We start from the raw sequence: 20,716 nt of genomic DNA on the forward strand, positions 1-20,716 counted from the left end.
GAAATATATGAAAACCCTAAATGCATAACTCAATTACAACTACCACATAATGATGCATAATATACATTTATAGCTGTACAAAATGACAAAAATATGGATGCATGTATGTAGAATAATATAAGAAACACTTGTTTGCAAACACACTGTGACTTACATTTTTGTTAAATGTTTTTTTATAAAGTATCCAACTAATTTCTGAGGTCTCTGTTGATAGTCCACCAGAACATCATGGGCACTAGAAATCTGGTCTCCCTCCAAACGATTCAAAAGTGTGACACAAACCACTGCGCCTATAACAAAAAAATAAAATTAGCTAATCATCATTAAAATAAATACAATAATGTAGGTGGTCATTTTCTAAAGCTAAGCTCTGTAATGTCACAGCATGCCGTCAATAAGCCATATGTTACATTATGATTCTGGTTCACTGACAGCTTGTCTGTCATAGTACATACTAGCAAAGTCATTAGCACAGTGCACACAAATATTTATTTAATGTCAGCACACATTGAGTGCTTTAAACAAACCTATTTGTAAGCATATGCTGAATTTTGAATGAATCTCTGCAGGCTGTAGAAGTGCTTCTTTTATCAGAATTATATCAAAATAGATACACTGCAATTACAGCTCTATATACAGGGTTGCTGTATGGGTTGTCTTTGCTTGTGTCCCATTTTGCAATAAATAAAGGGAGGCATTCAATGTGGAAAAACCATTAATGATTTCCCATCAGTAAGGTTGCACAGTAAAGGTCTTCATGTTGTCACATTTGTATTAGTAATTTTATCCAATTCAAAATGCAGCCGCTGATGTGTAAAATGACATTTGCAGATAGTCTACAAGTCTCAAAGAGTATTACAATTGTTACATTGTATTTACTGTACCATTCATCAATAAACATTTCCAAGTAAAAAAAAGCTATCAATCCCCTTCCCTACAAATTTTCTGCTGATTTTTTAAAATGTATTATTACTTCTATTGTTTGTCTTTTTTGTTGTTTTGATTCATTTTGTTTATTTGTTCAGTGTGACATAAAAAGCAAATTTGCAAAATAAAAAAAAATGTAAAACCCTTATTCATTTGAAAATAACTTTGCCATGCCTTTTACCACAAAAACATGTTATATATTGCCAGAAAAAAATCATCCTATATATCCCTGACATGCTGTGATTTGATTTTGTTATCACTAGCAAATCTGGAGCATACTTAGCTGTGGGGCTGCAGGGAATATATAGTCAACCACTGCACCACAAATTTTACCCTGGCAGTGGAGCAGCTTTCACTAAAGCATATTTTTTTTAATGACAATGAAAGAGCAGAGAGTTAAGAGGGTGACTGGAAATGGCATGTACATATTCCTTGGGAATGCATTCTTGACCCCCTCATAGGCTCTGAACTGGTATGTTTGCTCACACACCTATTGTATTTGTTAATCATCAGTGCAATCTTATTTTCAGTCAAACGTTTCAGTAAGCTTACCTCGCAGTCCACTTATGTTACACATTGCTGCAAAAACTGATGACTCCATCTCAATGTTTCTAATGCTGGCATCATAAGCAGCTTTAAGGTACTGCATCTTCTCTTCCTCTGTATATGAGCAGATTGCTCCATCAAGACGTGCTTGGCCTTTGTGGAATAAAATGTGAAATAAAAGATCAGGACATACCAATATTTCTGAATTATGTCTTTGATAAGTCAAAATCCCATCTACTGAAAATAGTTTTAACCACTATGAATGAATAAAGAGTTATATGTATTTACACGTGCCTTCTTGTTTGAAAATGTGAATAGCAAATGTTATGTCTATAATAACATAAGCCTGCTATGTAAAATGTCAGCTCTCTTGAAAACAGTCTGAGTATGTATTTACTGTCTTGATAAGTAAATACTTAAATTAAAGCTATACAAATAAGACTGTTTTCCAATAACTTTCTTGGTTAGATTTTTTTTCAGATTGAGTTTGTTTAAACTAATGTTGCATAACTACAAATTGGGTAAAACATACAGCTAATAAATGATCAGATGGCTCCCCAATGCCTGCATGTAAAATACAGGAGGATTGTGTCTGAATATTTTTGTTAAAATGGTATATATAGTATAAATAGTTTATTAAATCCAAGGAAATAAATTCAAACAAACCTTCATAGAAGTCCAAAGTGCACATTGTATTTCCAATAACAGTGTTGAACTCATTGATTTCTTGACTGCACTCAGCCAACTCTTGGGCCAATTCTGCATCCAGTTGTGTACCACGGATTACTGTTTTACCAAGAACAATTTGTTCAAACTGAGGCTCAAAACGGGGATTCACAGACTGACTTGTAATCACAACAGAGCCTGGATCAATACCTAGTTAAATGTTAAATTAAAAATCAGTTATAGAAAAACAAAAATTCATATCAGCAGTTTTACATGCTCAACAAATAATTCTAAATCCAAGAAAAATGTTGACTTATAAGTTTCTATACTGAGAAATAAAATGAAATACTATACTAGTTTACATTAGTCCCATACAAAGTTACAAAAGCAAATAATAATAAAAACTTGACATTTATAATGTTATATTTGTAACATGCATGATGAGCTAATAGGGGGCTAGCATAAACCTCACAGGTGATCTTCTGTTAAGAAAAAAATATATCTAGTATGAATAAGAGGCTTCAAAAGTTTAGTATTTCCTCTGTTAGTCACCCTTTATTTTAAGTGTACAGCTGTTTTTCTCAACCACCGGATGACTCTCTCCCTTCTGCTGTAATGAACGGACCCTGCAGGGACCTGGTGTGGGTGGCCATCGCGGTCCTGTGCAGGCGCGCCGCGGTTCCGCAACCCCAGCTCGACGTAGGAGAGGGGTGATGTCTGGTGGAGCGTTCCGTCGCCGCCTCGCGCAGGCGCATCGCCGGCCTCCGTCGTCTCTCCCTTCAGAGCCGTCTACGTCGGGCGCAGGCGCACCAAGTAGCTCCGCCCCCCCAAGACGCAGCACTCGGCATAAAGCCGAGAGACGGTAGTTGATCGGCGTCTTTCTGTTGATAGTGGAAGGACGCTGATCAACTCAGCACTCCACTCGTCTCAGCCTAAACGAACCCAGTGCCTTCATCTGGAACCTATCATTGACCACTAGAACCGCAAGTATCCCAGGCTATGCTATACGATAGCCTCAACACTCCTGTGCAGTCAGACCTATTGTGATTCAGTGACAACCTTAGGAAATCAGCTGTGTGCTGCATCTGTGTACTACTGCTTACCCTGCTAAACTACCACTAACCTAAGTTGGGAGATTCTTGTATGCTGTCAATGCATTACTATTGTCTGCTAGTACATACTTGAAACAGTGCTTCAAACATACCTGCTGTGTATAACCCTAACCAGTGCATTACCGTTGTCTGCTATTACATGCATACCTGCTGAGTATAACCCGAACCTGTGCATCACCATTGTCTGCTATTACAAACATACCTGCTGTGTATAAACCTAACCAGTGCACTACCGTTGTCTGCTGTTATATACTTGAACCAGAGCTCCTACTCTCCTGCTGAGTATAACCTTAACCAGTACATTACTGTTGTCTGCTATTACATACTTGCCTGCTGTGTATAACCCTTGATCAGTTCATTACTGTTCCCAGCTGTATAAACGGGGTGTGATGTTTTGTAGCCTCCTAACCGCTTAAACTACAAAACTGGGCAATTCAGGGAGTAGCTACTAATCTGATACCCGTTCCTATTAACCATTTCCATCCGCAGTTGTGATCCACGGAGGGAATAGACCCTTGCCCAAGGCGAGCATTACATCTGCTCCCTTCATCTGTCTTTTGATAGCAATCATTGTGCAGAAACATTGTAGTTGTACTGTGCTATGTAGCATATATCTAAAATCCAGGAGCTAAATAGGCTTCTGCACTGAACCCTGGATGTCAATAGAGTCTGAGTTTCTAGCACTTTAGCCTTCACTGACCCACTACAGCTGTATAAACCATAAATCTCATGCAAACATCCTGTAGAATTCACTGAAGTCCTACAGCTGTGATTACGTTTTAGTGGGCATGTTGGATGTGAAAGCAGCAGGGTTGAGAAAACCCCGTGGCTACTCATAGGTATTAGAGAACGGTCAGATGTGCAGACACAAGCTGTTCGTCCTAAGGGCAGTATATCTCCTGAAGCCTATCTTTAGGTAGAGTAACTGGCAGTTACGTGGTCCTGGAACAGACTGATTAGCAGGTACTACAGTATTTCCTGCATAACAAAAGTAGATCTTTTTTTATTTTTTTTCCATAAAGAATGCAAAGCGCAGCACAGATGTGCAAAGGGCAGTAATCCAAAGCAGCTAATTAGGTTTCCAATTAGTGGAATCAATCATAATGTTAACGGGTAATTGATTTTAGGTTGCTGTAAGGTATTTTGCTGTGTACATCATTTCTCAACACTGCCATAGTGAATAAACCCATCTCTAGGTGACCAGCAGTCATCCAGAAAGGATTAAGTCACCAACCTGCTCTGGGATAATTGATTGGGGATGCAAAGAATATTTTCAGATTTTATACTTTTTTTATTTTTTTATCCAACACATTGGAAATGGCACCATGAAACATTCTAGCAAACAAGCTCTTGGTCACAGGTACATTTGGGCCAATATCTGCTCTAATGTTCAGTCTAAGTGGCCATAGTAAACTGACAGAAAAAAAGTCTATATACTTTACCTATGCCTCCAGATGTACCAATACGAATAATAGTAACATCACAACATTTGGAATGATACAAAAGTTTGATCAGTTCGTGAAGCATTATTGAGATAGATGGAATTCCCATGCCATGCTGCAAAAGAAAAAGTCATTTGTTGTATTACAATTGGTTAAACTTTTAAGCCATTCTTTTTCAGCACCATAATGAGAAAAAGGTGTCCACAGGCTACTAGCATTCTACTAGTATGTTCAGTAAGAGTAGCAATAAAGGGAACAGGCAAACATTTAATATAAGAGCTATTTTACTTGCCAAATGATCTATATCTCTATAAGTAATTGGGAAAAGATCAGCTGCAGAAGGTCTACATAAAGTTACTGGTGACTAGTCCAGCTGTCTAGATTTTAGTTAATTTCCAGATTTTAGTTCTTCTTTCATAAAAAGATCAGTAAATAAACATTGCACACCTAGCCTAGTAACAAAAATTTCTAAATTAATGAATGTGCATGTATCAACAGGCAAAAGAGAAACTGTGACAGGTTATATTTGGCTAGCAATGCATACTAGCCTATAGATCATTGTATTTAGGTACAATGTTTAACTTACACTAATGGACAGCACTGGTCCTACTTTATACATGGCATAGCGGTCTGTTCCTGCACAGATGTTAGGAATGTCTGCTTTAGGGTCTCCCATTTTCAGTTCTCCAGTAATGTACTGAGCAAAAGCCTTCATCCTTGATGGACTGCCTCCAACACATACAAACTAAAAATAATAAGATATACCTCAAATTTGTTGAAACGACAAAAATAAGTAGTTTTTTAAAACATTTACACACATTAATAAAATCATTTACAAAAATCTAATCACATTAACATGCATACTGTAAAAAAAGATTATATTTTCCTTTAAAGAAGAACTCCAGGCAAAACTTTTTTTTTTATCCCTTGCAGTGGGGCTACCCGCACACTGCAAGGGTTAAGTGCTCATTTTCATCTAGGTGCTCAAATAAAAAAGTTACGCTCACCTGATCTTCGGGGTCCGCTGGCTCTAAGACTGTCCTTCCAGCCTCTCTCCCCCTCCACTGCAACAGTCACCACATCCAATACAAGGTGTATAGGACGTGAGGAAGCCGAGGGACATACCATCGCTGAGGTAGAGGGTGAGACAAGCTGGAGGAAGCGCTGTAAGGTTCAGGTGAGTATATCTTTGTTATTTTTGCAGCTAGACCAAAATAAGCACTTGACCCTTCCAGTGCGGGAGTAGCCCCACTGCAAGGGTTAAGAAAAGTATTGTCTGGAGCTCTTCTTTAAGCAGAAACTGTTCCTAATTAAACTTTAATTAATAAATCCTCTTCTGAGGTAGCGGGGGCCTCACATTTTTTTTTCCAGGTTGGAGCTATCTTCGGTCTTCTATCTATTGAGGAGTAGATAGCTACTGACCTTTAACAATACCTTAGTTAATTTTGCAAATCCCTTCAGAAGAGTAAATAGAGTGAAACAAATACACTTCTTCTTTGAGCTGTACATTTTTGCCACACCCATAATAACTCTGAAGCAAGCTTTGTGAAAGCTTTTACAAACTGTATAAAGAAAGTAATGATCTTTGCTCCTTATTGTCTCTGCCCTGGCTTCACAGGGATCATTCACTATGTTGGAAATACTAAACTGAAAACACAAACACTGTGTTAAAATATTTAAATAAGGAAGAATGTTTCACAGAATCTATAACCAATATCATATTTTACAATACACTTCTTGAAGAAGATATCACTTTTGTAAATAATATATGAATGAGTCATTTATAGACTTTTCATTTTCTTACCTTAACATCCCCAAACAGGGCTGGCAAATCATGAGTCTTTGTTCCAAGATCAAAATGATATAGTATATCTTCTTTCATCTCTTCCAGGTGAGGATTTGAGACTTGAAGAGACCTTTTTTCTCTAGCAATAAAAAGTATAAGAGTATAAAGATCATTGAGCTGGGGTGCAGTTAGTTAAGGTGATATTAATACCCAACTGAACTTTTTTTTTTCATCCTCTGGCTGAGTAGAAAAGCCTGCCTTCTTCCAGCACGCTGCCGAGGAGGAGCCTTGTTCTTTGTGTGGAAGCAGTGGTCTCTCTCCAGAGATTCAACAAGCCCCCTGCCGAGTAGCTCTGAATAGCTCTAAAAACAACAAAGCTGTGTTACCTGCTGATTGGAGAGCTTTAGCTCAGACTCAGCAAGGGGTATGTCAAACCTTTGCAGAAAGACCACTGCATGAACAGAGAGTACTTCCTTACACCTGCAGGCAGAGTTAGTTACTCAGTCAGAAGCCGCTTTCTTAAGAAAACAAGCTATAATACTTTGTACTTTTTTTGTTTTGAGGAACCTAAAATGTTTTACATTTCATTATTAATGTATCCTTCCCAAAAATTAAACATTCATTTGTATATTAGCCCAGCTGGATTATTCGCGGGTCCCCAGGGTTCTATGTGATTCAGTTAGCTGGTGAGCTATGGGGTCTGTCAATGCCTTCCAATGCCTTTCTCCTACTACTATGTGTCCTTCTGTCTCAGTCTGTCTTCACCTTGTCCTAACCATCCCTCAAGTGGTCAAGCCCTGGAATCATTTAAAGAAGAACTACGGGCTTAAAATAATTAACAATTGCAGTGGAGCTATCCTCGAACTGCAAGGCTTAACTGCTTGTTTTTCTCCAGGGGACCAAATAAAGAAGATATACTCACCCGAGCCTCCATCCTGAGACAGAGACCACTCACCTCTCTCCCCCTATGCTCTGGCGATGGAATGTCCTTTGGCATCCTCACGTCTAATACACTGTATTACACATGGTGACTCATTAGACTGCCGGAGCCCGGGGAAGAAGAGGCTGCAGGGAGCGATTTAGCAGTCAGGTGGGACCAAGGCTCAGGTCAGTATATCTTTTTTTTTATTTTAGACCAAAACAAGCAGTTAACAATTGCAGTGCAGTGATAGCCCCACTGCAAGGGTTCATTTTTATTCTGCCTGGAGTTGTTCTTTAAGGAATTCCTATAGTTGTAATGTTGGTTTGTTGTTTTAATTTACTACTACACTCTCCAGCCTTTGTTGTGATTTTGCCATTCTGATCCTGTTTCAGCAGTCTTTTTATCCTTTTCTTGCTACTGGGTGTCTTATTGTCTTTCCATTCTCTCTTTTGGTTGCCCTGTTTTGATCCCACAGTGCCTGTATTCTATCAGATGCAGTTACTGTTCAGGTCTCAGAGAGCCGTGGGTCCCATCGCTTCATGAATACAATAGCCAGCAGAGGAGATGAACATCAGAAAATGTGTTGATTCCCCCATCAACGCTAAACAGCATAGATAGGTAAATTAGCGGATTTTCTTTTAGAAATCTAAACATGTATGGCTAACTTTACCTTCAATTTGAATTTGACTTGTTCAGATTTGACAAGTTATGATTTAGGGCCCACTCACACCAACTGTGGTGCGTTCCAGAGCGGTAGCTGCTGGAACGCACAGCGATCGCTCACAAAACTTTCCCCTGCGTTCTGGGGCGGGAGGGGGCGTGGTGGTGCATTGACCTCAATGGCACCGCAGCCACGCCCGCAGCTTCTCTGGAACGCACCACAATTGGTGTGAATGGGCCCTTAGGGTTTATGGACTGATTCTTAACTACACTGGATAGCGACAGATAAAAGATGTTTACCCAAAGCTTTCATATGTCTTACTTTTCAAAAAAATAAAAATAAATAACTTAAGTTAAATTACAAAGACTATTTTGTTGCTGTAGTGTAAACTAATCCCTTGGAATTGTCAACTAAAAATCATCATCTTTTAATACAACCTCCCGAGGCTAGGTGTGACTAAGTCATGTTTCCATGTACAGTATAAGGGTCCATTCTGACAGGAAAGGTTTTAAAAGTGCCCTCAATAGACCCTTCTAGGGATCAAAACGATCAATAATTACTGACACTTGTCCAAGCACTGGACATACCTTAGAAGTTAATTGCAAATTCTAAAGTCAGTTCAACACTTAGGGGTCTATTCACTAAGCTGCCGAAGGATCTAGCCGTAGCTTCGGCTGATCCTTCGGCTAGCTTTGGCCCCAGGACCCCTTCAGTTCAGCTTAGTGAATAGACCCCTTAGTTGTGACACTATGAATTGTCTGACAGATCTAGTGTCTCTGTGGGCTATGTGTTTAGGCCCTGTGTTCTACATGATTAGTGCAAAAGTACTATGTAATTCACAAGCCAAAAAAACTATGTAATTCACAAGCCAAAAAAAAAAAAAAAAAACCTTTACCTTCCCTGAGTGAAACAAATCCTTATTCAATTGTATCTCATATGCTCCACCTCCCAGACACTGCAGCTCACAGTGGTTTCAGCAATAAAGGCAGTGCTGTCAATTTAGAAAGAAGTGGGCAGGATTAGGCGTGGCCAGATGCTGATTGTCAAGCTACAGGTTTGTGAATCAGCAATGACAATGCTGATAGCCATACCCCCTGCAACATTTTTCATCCTACTGTAGTTCAAGCAGACAAAGTCTACATGAGAATAGCAACTCTGCTCTAAATATAGGAGCAGTTCAGCATTGTTGCCACACCATCACAGGAAGCTGCCTTAGGTGGGTGGATTTCACTGGCAGACTCAACGGGTATTTGTGAAACTTTGCAGGAGAATAAGAGTATACTGTAAATGCAGATACACTTATAATAATGAGAGGCAGCGTATTTTTTAATGGAAGGTCGGAGTTACACTTTAAAGCCCTTACAGATAGAAGGTTGTAATTCTGTCTCAGCTTTCTAGAGAGCTTTTTTCCCCCCATTATTTCTTAAAGATGGGATCTATGACTTTTAAAACTGTCAGTGAGGCTAAATATCCCCAGTAGCTGTAATGTTAGAATGAATAATGTCAACTTTAAAAAATGAAGCTAGTTATAAATAGCAGACCTCTGACATTAATGTGCACTGTGTCTTGAATACTGGAAAATATAAGCACAGGAAATATGCATCATGCAGTTTCCCACATTCCCATACTTGGATGTGACACGCTAAGGGTTTTAGAATTACTACAGAAAATGAAGCCTTATCATGCATAGTTTTCTTGTTCAGAGAGATTTGGACAAAACAAAATATTAGAGGAAAAGCAGACACTGCGTATGTACATGTATGTAAATAGCATTGTCAAATGTGATAGTATGGAGTTTAGAAAGCCCCAATGCTCAAAGAAGCACTACACATTAATGTACGGTATTGACTGTTTTCTGAAAATCAATATCCATGGTTATCTGGGCAAGCATCAGCCAGTGGCACACATGAAAGATTTGTAGACTAACTAACTGTTAGATGCAATTTACAAAGAATATACAAGTTGCATTGTGTACTCTCTTATAGTAAGACTGAAAATATTCTCACTATAGTTGGCACAGTTGGTTCTTTCACTCCAATGGTGCTTTCATTTTAATACAGAAATTATTTCAAAAATTATTTGCTATCCTGCCAATTTACCACAATTTTGTTTTTAAAAATAAGTCCACTTCCTGTTTCCACTTAAGAATCATGTTACAACCACAATCTCACTCTGTTGGGGTTCAGTAGCTCCCCAAGTCTGGTAATTGCTGTGCACAGGAGCTGAATGTGAGCAAGGTTAGGGTAAGCGATGTCAGTCTGGTGGCTTTTGAGTGGGAAATCCTTGGCTTGATATGGATGCTGTGTTATGAGGTTACATAACTTGTGATCCCTGCTTTGTTGGCTGCAATCACTGCCTCCACCTAGCGTGTCCCAACATTTACCACTACCCTTTCCCTTCTTTAAAATGATCAGTACCAGCATATCCCACTGTTAACTGACTCCATGGACACCACTGGTCTAGATACTAAATTCTAAATACAGTCTATTTAGAATAACAAGACCCAGCATGCTCCATTGGTTTCTCTTCTATCTCTGTCGAAATAAAAGTCTCAACCTATCCCACTGCAGAATTTCCTGATTCTGTAAAACATGCCCAGCATGTCCTAATAAATCTCTCTTTTTAAAATTACAAGCATTGTAAATCCCCTACATACACAACGCTCACTAGATAAACTATAAGCTACATCCCAAGTCACATCCGCTGGACTAATTTCCTTGACAATATCAGAAGCTGGCAAGCAACAAATTATTTTGATTTTTTACATTTTTTGAAGGGATATTAACTCTTCACACTAAAGTGACATTATATTTTGACTCATTAGGATTTAACACAGTATTTCTTAACCAAACTTTTGTGGAACCTTGGGGTTGCTCCAGAGATTTCCTTTTATGATTATTTCTTAAGGAAACGTTGGCAAACAGAAAAGTGGGGTATTCAAAATGTATCCACCCTGACTGTCCATTATGCTTAGTATACCATATTCCTTATTTCTTTATAATTATGTCTACAGTTTACTGATCGTGCTCAGATACCGTGAGCTGTAGATGTAATACATTTTAGAAAGTTGTCTTGAGACCTTCTTAGTTAAGCATCTAACACAAACTGCCTATTGATATATGTATGCCTCCAACAACCAGGGCCGGTGCTAGACTATTTAGCACCCTAGGCAAATACTCAGTGGGTGTTTTCAATAGCCAGCCTGCCATTAGCTTTTCAAATTTGAAATAGAGGGTGGGGCGCCGTGGGGTGGAGTGAGTGGTCAAGGCTGCACCCTAGGCATCAGGGCGCCCTAGTTTGCCTAGTGGCAGCACCAGCCCTGCCTCCAACCCTGGATTACGCACATTATGCAGAGCAATAATCCTTTATCTCCTCCATTCATGCTAAGCAGAGCTGGATTTCTGGCTAGCCCACAAAAGTCATGACCCAGAGTGCCATGCAAGCCAGAAGCACCACTTAGCCAACCAGGGTACATTACATTTTTAGTGGCCTTTGGTGCAAGAAAACATGCCACCTTGCCCATTCTCCTGTAGATAGTGAAGTTCTCTAGGCAGTGCCGTAAAGCCACCTGTAGCCTCCTGTGACAGCCAGAGGAGTCAGGATGGAGTGGGGTGCGGGGAAGAGACAGCTGTCAGAGGGGGCCAAGCTGGAGGTGCGGGGGAGAGTCAGTCGTCACAGGAGATCGAGCTCTCCTCCCACACTGCCTGCTCAGCCTCCTGTAATAGCCCAAGGAGTCAGAGCCGATGGAGAGCCGTTACAAGAGTGTTTGTAAATAATTGAGGACATAGGTGAGAAGTTGCCCTTGCCAACCAATCAGCTTCTATCTTCAGTTTGTTCAGTTAAGATTTAAAAATGAAAGAGAAAAGCTGATGGTTGTCATGCACAGCTGCTCCAGGCTTTGCTCCAGTTTTGATAAATTCCCTTCTTTATGTTTACTGTGTCCCCAAATATGAATGAACAGGAAGTGCTCTACATCACTTTCTTCTACATTTAGCCCTGCTGCGGGCTAGCAGAGCTAAATGTAGATCGGGGTAGCCGACCCTCATTTAGTACACATGATCTCAGATCACTTGTATAAAATGAGCAGCAATCTCCACCGCACTTCTGGGGGACCCAAGGCCACGGCAAATGAGCTCAGGATGGACAGCGGGGAGCAGAATGAAGAACATCCATTCTCCGCTCTGCTTTCTGTAATCAGTGGGACCGTAGTGCTGTAATCACAGCACCACCAGAAACTGCATGGAAGATCTGTTCTATGTTTAAGGGCAGTTTACATAAAGAGAACCTGTTGCCTCGAAACTATCACATAGAGGCTTGTAAGCCCCTGTGTGATAGGAATAAAATTAAAGTAAACAACAATAAAATATATAAAAATGTTAAAAAAATTAAAATGCCACCCCCACCATCTGCATGCAAATAAATGCATGCGTAGGACATTGTGTGTGGGCATTGAGTGCTGCTGCCATTCCACTGTGTGCCATATTGTGGTAGCCAGACAGCAGCGCTCTGTAACACGCCCAATGTGCATTAAAGGGTAAGTTCACTTTCCCAGTAATTTGGGAAAATGGAATTACCAGCTCAAATCTGGCCTCTCTCAAACCACCACCCCACACTGACCAATGAGAAGTGCTATTTAGCACGGTTAAATACGGTTGTTTAAAACTATTTTTTTGTATTGGGACTAGTAGATTGTCATGAGGGACAAGTAGATTGGGTCCCCGCATTAGCCCTTGGGCAAGTAGTTTTTTTTTTATATTTCCACACCCCTGAGCCCTGTTAAGTTTCTATTGCTGTTTGTGTGCTTGCTTGGGATAGCCTAGTGATCACTGTCACCATATTTTTGAGTTGTCAATAGCACAGGAATAGAGGGGACATCTTTTAATGGTGACAATTGTTACACTATCAACTGGCAACAATATATAGATTTTCCTCACTTCACAAGATTTCCTTTCACCTCTTGGCTCTTTTGGGCTGGATGTGTAGGCAAACCTACATAATAGATCACAGACAGCAAAAAAAACCTGACAAGGGTGTTAACCATTCCCTAATCTAGCTAAAATTAAAATAAATGTTTTGGCTTTGGATATACTTTAATCCACTGTGTCTGTGATTGTCTTCATGTTTATGATATTTATCTGGAACAGTGCATATTGCTTTTATGTGTGTGCCTTGGGGGAAGCGGTTGTTGGGTGGGTGTGACCAGGGCCGGCCTTGGGGTGTGCGAGCTGTGCGACCGCACAGGGCGCCATGGCAACAAAGGCTGCAGGCGGCCGACACAGCTCGTCCTCGGGGTGGCTTCTCTCCTCCTCACGCTCTCCTCCTCACCGACATGATAGCGCTCCCTCGTCCGCCCCCCAGAGGGGCGCTGCCTGCTGTCAGGATGGCCGAGCGGTGAGGGGGAGAGAAGCCGCGCCCGCAGCTGTCAGGATGGCGAAGCGGGTAGGAGATCGGAGCCGCTGTCATCCTGTCAGTTTCAGGATGACAGCGGCTCTGTGTGTGGCAGAGCAGGGGATCGGTAAATATCATTGATATTTACTGGTGATAGTAAATATTTTACTATCAGTTTCTGAATGAATGGGAGGAGCCTCCGTACTGAGTGCTTCCCATTCATTGAGTGCTGAGGCTGCTGAAAAAGAAATTGAGGATTTGGTGTCCTCAATTTATTTTCTATTTTAAAAGGGAAATGTCAGGGGTCTGTTTGGACCCCAAAAAATATTTCCCCGAAGCCCCCCAACAGTAAAAAATTAATAATAAAACATTTACAAAAAAATTATTTAACTGCCTCCGGGCCGGCCGTAGTAAAAAAACGGCCGGCCAGGAGCTCTCTCGATCTGAGCGGGCGTCTCTAGACGTCCGCTCAGACACGCCCCCTTGCGCGCACCAATTTTAAAAATTATTTTCGTATATTCTGACATATAGTAATTCATTAATTTTACATGTAGTCTGGGTTTTGTGTTCTGTTTTCTATTTTTACTTTTCTAGATATACTTACTTGAAGAAAGGGGTCGGCATGACATCCTGACACTTTTTTGTTATAGACTGTATTTTAGTTTGACATTTATTGTTTGCCTTCTGTTGTTTTATAACAATACTTATATTGTGCCGACAAGTTTTATACCTTAGAATAAAAGTTTTATTTTTATCATACTTTTTAATATGTTTCATTGCGACTTAACAAAATTGGAGTCTTTAAATGGTGCGGATATTGGGGAAAATGTGTGTGGTTACTGGGGGTGTGGCTGCTAAAAGGTGTGGCCACTGAGGGGTGTGGTCACTGAGGGGCAGCCTGCCAGCTCTTTACTGTAACCATCCAGCAGATGTTTCTAAGCTGTTAGAAACTGACTGAAACACGACAGAGTCTTTGTTGTGATCATTGAATATCTTTGAGAATGAATAAGTTCCCATTAAATGCAGCTAGAATAGGCTTGGTTTAAAACTATTTTATTGTGCATTAAGAATATGCAAATAGTTTAATGTTAATAATCTGGGCACAGGGTCACTTTAAATGTTTGTTTCCTGTGATTTAAAAGAAAGGGGTGTCAGATTTGTACTATAGACTTCAGGAATAGTAAGAAGTTTCAGTCCAATCAAAAAAAATGTACATTGCATATAAATTCTGATACTATAATCAGTGCCCATGTGGACACCAATATATTGGAAACATGTATAGGACATTCAAAACCAGAATAGGTGTGCTGTTACACAGTTGTATAAACATGACACGATGCATAGCCACGGTAATATTCATATTACTGTGAAGTGAGAAGTTTACATTTTCTTTAAGCCATTTGCTCATTGGCATTAGTAGCTGGTTATTATATTGCCATCTTGTGGTCGTTTTGGGTATTGCACCACTTTTTCTGTGTTCTTTTTAATTTATGATGTATTTCCCTTCATGAGCTGGTCGTTTCTGGTGTCATGGCTGACTGTAATATGGCCGCATGCACATGTACATGCTTGCTTGGAAACATTACCATCTCTGACCTTCAAGTACCATAAGTTCATTCATCTGCTGTAGCTTTTTGTCTGCTTGCAATAAAGCTCTACGTGGAAGAAAAGGTATTTGGTGAGTTCAGCTATCTGATAAGGATTGTTCGCAGTGTTTATATCTGTTTATACAGGCCAGGCATACAACAATCGGAGTCAGAATAATAGGACTATACTTCCATAATATAAAAAAGGAACTCACCACTCATAGTGTGCTTGATTATTATAAGAGGTTTCATAACAAAATTTCAAGCAGCCTAACAATTAGTGCAAGAGAGGATATATGGAGACTGGAGGGGTAAAAAGTAATAGGAGCACTTGAGAGCTATAAGAGAGAGATAATAAAATAATTTTTAAATGCATTGCCTTATAAAATAATGTGTAAAAATTAGAATTTCCTTGCAGGGTATGTATAAAATTGAGCTACATTTTTAGATGAATTTTTATTATGCTGCATTATTCAATATATCAGAATGCATTATAGAGTGTTAAACTGAGGTAAGAGGAAAGAGGAGGTGTTAGGATGTGATATACTGTATGTGTGTAAATATGTTCTGGAGATCTAATATCCCCTGAGAAAGCCGTAGGACAAAACCCGGGTCAGAATACATGTGATATGCTTTTTAATTCCAGTTTTGATGTATAATAAATTGAAAGAGGTTTGGTATACCTCAGTCTGCACAATTTGTCTTTGCATCCACCTGCAGTTAGTTCACTATGGAAGGCTCTTGAAGAAGAGCTTACAAGCGGGAGATTGGAGGTAGCTGGATTGTGGATCGTGGGGGAGAGAGCAGTGTGCTCCTAAAGAAACTGCAGCCCGAATAACACACGAGAGAGCCCGAGTATCACACGAGACTTGAATATCGCCAGCTGGAGGACTAAAGCAATGGACTAGGCAGTGAGGTATCAGTGATTTGTTTGTGACCCTTCAACCATTGGTTACATAAACTTTGGTATGGTTATAAACTCTACAATATTCTTTGGTTTGTAAACTCTGTAACAACGTAGTCATAAACATTGTGTGCCTGTTAGCTGGACTCTGAAAACTCCTTTGATCAGTAACCCCATTGATGTAGCACAGTGATAGTGCTATTGTGCTGTTGGGTTGATGCACATTAACTACCTCCCAGCCGGCCGTTGTGTATACATGGCCGGCCGGGAGCTTCTTGGATGTAACTGGGCGTGTATACACGTCCTGTTACTTCCACCCGCTCGGGTGCACTTCGCGGAAATGCTCGTTATTTGAAAACAGCAATGCCCATTAATATACAAGCGATCCGCCGGCTATAGAGCCGGCGGATCGCTTGTATGAAGCCTCGAGACGTGCGCCCCCCCACTAAACACCTGGTCTTCAAGCGGTTAAAGGAGAACTATAGTGTAAGTGTTTTTCCCCATAGTTCTCTTAAGAGTCACGGGAGGACATATACTAGCGTCCTCCCGTGACACAAGGCTCAGTATATCGCGGTATACTGGGACTGCCGCAGCCGGGACGGATCCCGACAATGCTGTTGTGATCCCCCCAGCTGTGTGAATGAAAGCTGGCTCTGCCTACATAGAGGCAGAGCCAGCTGTACCCGCCTGCTCCCCCGTCCGTTCCGCCAGTCAGTGCTGGAGGATCAGATGGGGGGGGGGGTTAATCCCTGCAGGATCCCTGACTGACAGTCACCGCTCTCTGCAGGGACATGATCGAGAAGTGAGCAAGCGACGGTATGCGTTCGCTCACTTCCTGATCTATTGAGCCGACATGTGACAGTTTAACAGATTTCACATGTGACAGATTTTCACTCACCTCATAGTTCTCCTTTAAGTCTAGCAGTTTGCTTTGCTATTGATTGAAATTGTTACAAAGATATAATAGTAATGACCTGGGGAAGAGAGAGTGTGGTGTGAACTGTTAATTGCTATAAAGCAAGACAACTAGTCTTGCTTTACATACACTAAGGGGGAGAAAAATGACAGGATAAAGCCAAGAAAAAAATAGAAATATAAAAAACTTTATCTGACTAAAAATAACTATTACAAAATAGCAATATTATTACCTAGCCAATACTTACAAGAGAACTATGGGGTAACCTTTTTTTTACATAGTTATCTTTAGGGTCACGGGAGGACATATACTAACGTCCTCCCGTGACCTCAAACTCAGTATACGGGCTATTGCCCGCTATATGCTGAGAGCGCTGCAGCCGTAACAGATTCCGACAATACTGCTGAGATACACCCCGCTGGCTGATTGAAAGCAAGCTCTGCTTATCTAGAGGCAGAGCCAGCTATGCCCCCCCCCCCCCCCCCCCCCGTCCGTTCCTCCACTCAGCGCTTGAGGATCGGAGTGGGGAGGGTGGGAAACCCTGCAGGGAGCCATGACTGAGAGTCAACGCTCTCTGCAGGGAGATGATCGGGAAGTGAGCGGATTGGCAGTATGTTTTCACTCACTACCTGATCAATAGAACCGACGTGTGACAGTTTCAATGTCACACGTGGGCTCTAACTATGGGGATGAGTGTAATTCACTCACCCCATAGTTCTCCTTTAAGGTACACAATAATGTTTACCCTTTATGAAATAAATTAACAATTTCCCTCATTGTCTCATGTTAAGGACTAATTTTATTGACATAAAAGCGAAATAAATGTGCACTAATCACGGACCATTAACTATTAGTTATTTTCTATTCAATACTGAATACTTACGTTGGTGGTGCTTTCTTATTTTCTACTTCTTTGACTGGAGCCATATTCAATCATCTGGAATAAGCAAATATTATCTAAATATAAGAGGCATGTGTTTTCTTATTTAAATCTTTGTGTGTTTGGTGTTTTTCCTCCAGATCTGTGCAGTAATCCAGCTTTAAGCGTTGCCTCTGTGCAGGAGCTTCCTCTAATAAAGACCAGTCAGCGCTGCATCCTCTCCTTGTGTCTTGTGACTGGTCTTGTATCCGCCCCTCCTGTAGTTTTCTTCAAGCAGGCTGTAGTGGGTGGACCCGTTGGGTTCCTCCCAGGCTTTGTGTGGCACAGTGATGATGTCACTGCTACTACTACAAGGTAACAACTAGGTTTGTAAAGACATTTAGATTTATATACTTTGTGGCTATTGAGGCTGAATTGCATGTGGAGATGCAGGAGCTACCTGAGTTTGATCTGCTGTCATCTTACTGCAGTGCAAAAAGTGATGGAGATATTCCTTTCCAGTGTCACCTGGGGTACCGAATTAGATGTCTGCTCTTTCTCGTAGTGTGGTCAATACACAATCCCATTAACCCCTTCGTGACTGACGACGTACAGTGTACGTCGCCAGCATCGGGGCTGTTTAAACAGACGATGCCTAAAGAAGGTATTGACGAAACACTGGACAATAGGGACATAGATGATAGATAATAAAGTCCTGAGTCTTTCACGACTGCTCTCTAACATCAGGGTTGTCCACTGGGTGCCCAAGATAAACCAAAGATTACATATGTATGAAAAGTCCAGTAAAACTATAATGATCAGAGTGCAAAGTTCATTTTAAAAATGTGTTTTGGGGGCTCATGCATCCCCCTTCATTGTGAGGATGATGCTTGGTGGAGTACAGCAAAAATGAATAAGAAATCAATACATATGTTGACACTGTGGGTGCCAAACTGACAGCCCGCACTGACACATACTGGTCACTGACAGATTAACACCTATCCTATGGAGTAGGATGACAGAGGTTTTAATGCACAATTCATACAATCTGGTCATTAAGGGGTTGGTGCACATACCCTGGGGACTTGTGACTGATGGGTTAATGGTTCTACTCTGATGGTTGTTAACTGAGGATTTTGTAGAAAAAAAAGCCAACACTACAAAAATCAACTTTTCATTTACCTAATGAAGCATAGTGAGTATGTATAGATCGTCCAATGTTTTGGAGACACACAGGCAAATATCTGAATATAGGCTGCTCCCATGCATGCATACAGCATGTGACCATTGAAATGCAATTGCGTGACAAACCAAAAGTTACGTTTTCTGTAGCCTCACACTAAATAATTATTTCCGCTTCTTTTTTCTGACATCTTTAGATCTAGCTGAGTACATTGCACTTATGTGCCAACAAAGCCACTGTAGTTCACCAGGCCCCAGTTGCCACTTTGCAGGCATACAACATGGAAACATTAAAATAGCTACTGTGTTGCGCTAGGCTCCAGATACAGTAGCTATTTTGTTTTTTAGGGTGTTTTTTTTGCTGCAGCTGGTAACGTTCACTCACATAAATCCTAGCGTGGCCTTCACTGATATCAAAAAACATGGAAACATCAGTGTAATTATAAGAGCAATCAGTGCTATAAAAAAAGTTAGCCATACACTCGATTCCCCCATCCATGCTAAACGGAATAGGGATGCACCGATACCGATACTAATATCGGTATTGGTGCCGATACCGAGTATTTGGCGTAGTACTCGTATGAAGATGACTTAGCCAAACCTACAAGGACATTGTTGCTAATATGCACAGTCATCGCCACCTAGTACTGCTGTATATACAATACCTTGCAGAAGTATTCACCCCCTTGGTGTTTTCCCTGTTTTATTGCAATACAACCTGCCATTAAAATGGATTTTTGGGCTGGCCATACTTAAGCCAATAGAGACATACCCCCAAGAGAATTGCAGCTGTAATTGCAGCAAATGGTGGCTCTACAATGTATTGACTTTTGGTTGGAGGGGAATACATCTGAACACTCAAGATTTCAAATGTTTTGCCTTAATTGTTGTTTGTGTCACAATAAAAATGATGCACCTAGAAAGTGGTAGAAATGTTGTGTACATTACATAGTACAACCCCACCCAATTTTAAATTCTAGGTTGTAATGATATAGAACACACTTTTGCAAGGCAATATATACAATATATATCTAAAGGAAGAAACTAAATACTCATTCCATAAACAATGAGTCAGTCATAAATAAATAAACACGTTTTCTTACCCTCCTGTGTATATATATATATCCAGGTAGATCTGTAGAACCTCTTCTCCAGCAAATGCTTGTGATGACCTTGTGTAGGGGGAAGGATCACACAGGGCTGTCACTGGAGTGCGGAGCTAAAGTGTTCGGTGTGTATACACTGCTACTAATTCTAGCTCATAGTGACAGTCCCGTCCTCCGCTCATTGACAAATGACACGCCCACGATGACGTCACTCTCTGACGGGAGACCGTTGCGGCTATCCTTTTCTTCCTGAGTCACATGACTTGGCATAAAGTCTCTGGCATATGGCGTTGATAAGGAAATAAGAACACGTCTAGCGCTTCCATTTCCTCATAGCTATAAACAGCGTCTTCCCATGTACCTGACCCTCCATCCGCCATCACACACCCTGATTCAGTACATTGTATCTGCCACCTGCGTGGGTGTGATGGTGGTGTGCCCTGAGTCCCCGCCCTCCTGTCACAGTGGTGGGGTTTCCTACATGTCACACTCAGGCTTTCCTGATGGGTGTTGGGACATTTTTAGTCAGATCCTGTGTTTGTCAAGAACTTGGGTCAGGAGAATCTTACTGGAAATAGAAGGAAGCAGCCTGCTTTCCTCATCGTCGCTGAACAGAGCTGCCTAGTTTAATATAATGACTGCACTGCACTAACAGGCAGAGGTACATGTAAAACCCGAACTGAATTGCATTTAGAGCCAATTCACACCATGTT

At 40.8% G+C, this 20,716-nt stretch overlaps 1 protein-coding gene across 1 annotated transcript; it reads right to left on the minus strand.

Annotated features, from left to right (window-relative positions):
• On the minus strand, positions 1–17,789 carry LOC108796610 (uridine phosphorylase 1-like). Its single transcript, XM_018568109.1, has 8 exons — positions 17,740–17,789; positions 6,498–6,618; positions 5,280–5,438; positions 4,694–4,808; positions 2,140–2,349; positions 1,480–1,626; positions 145–290; positions 1–67 (listed from the first exon to the last, which is right to left on the minus strand). The coding sequence occupies exons 1-7, from the start codon at positions 17,781–17,783 to the stop codon at positions 151–153; spliced, it is 936 nt and encodes a 311-aa protein (XP_018423611.1). The 5' UTR covers positions 17,784–17,789; the 3' UTR covers positions 1–67; positions 145–150.
• Positions 17,790–20,716: the final 2,927 nt, after the last annotated feature.

This window comes from Nanorana parkeri, unplaced genomic scaffold, assembly GCF_000935625.1.
Source record: "Nanorana parkeri isolate BGI_ZX_2015 unplaced genomic scaffold, ASM93562v1 scaffold1138, whole genome shotgun sequence".
Taxonomy (NCBI): domain Eukaryota; kingdom Metazoa; phylum Chordata; class Amphibia; order Anura; family Dicroglossidae; genus Nanorana; species Nanorana parkeri.

Coding starts and splice junctions, on each gene's coding strand:
- LOC108796610 (XM_018568109.1), bottom strand. CDS start 17,783: ATGGCTCCAGTCAAAGAAGTAGAAAATAAGAAAGCACCACCAAC. Junction 1,627..2,139: donor CACTTTGGACTTCTATGAAG/GTTTGTTTGAAT, acceptor TATTCCACAAAG/GCCAAGCACGTCTTGATGGA. Junction 291..1,479: donor TAACATAAGTGGACTGCGAG/GTAAGCTTACTG, acceptor TTTTTGTTATAG/GCGCAGTGGTTTGTGTCACA.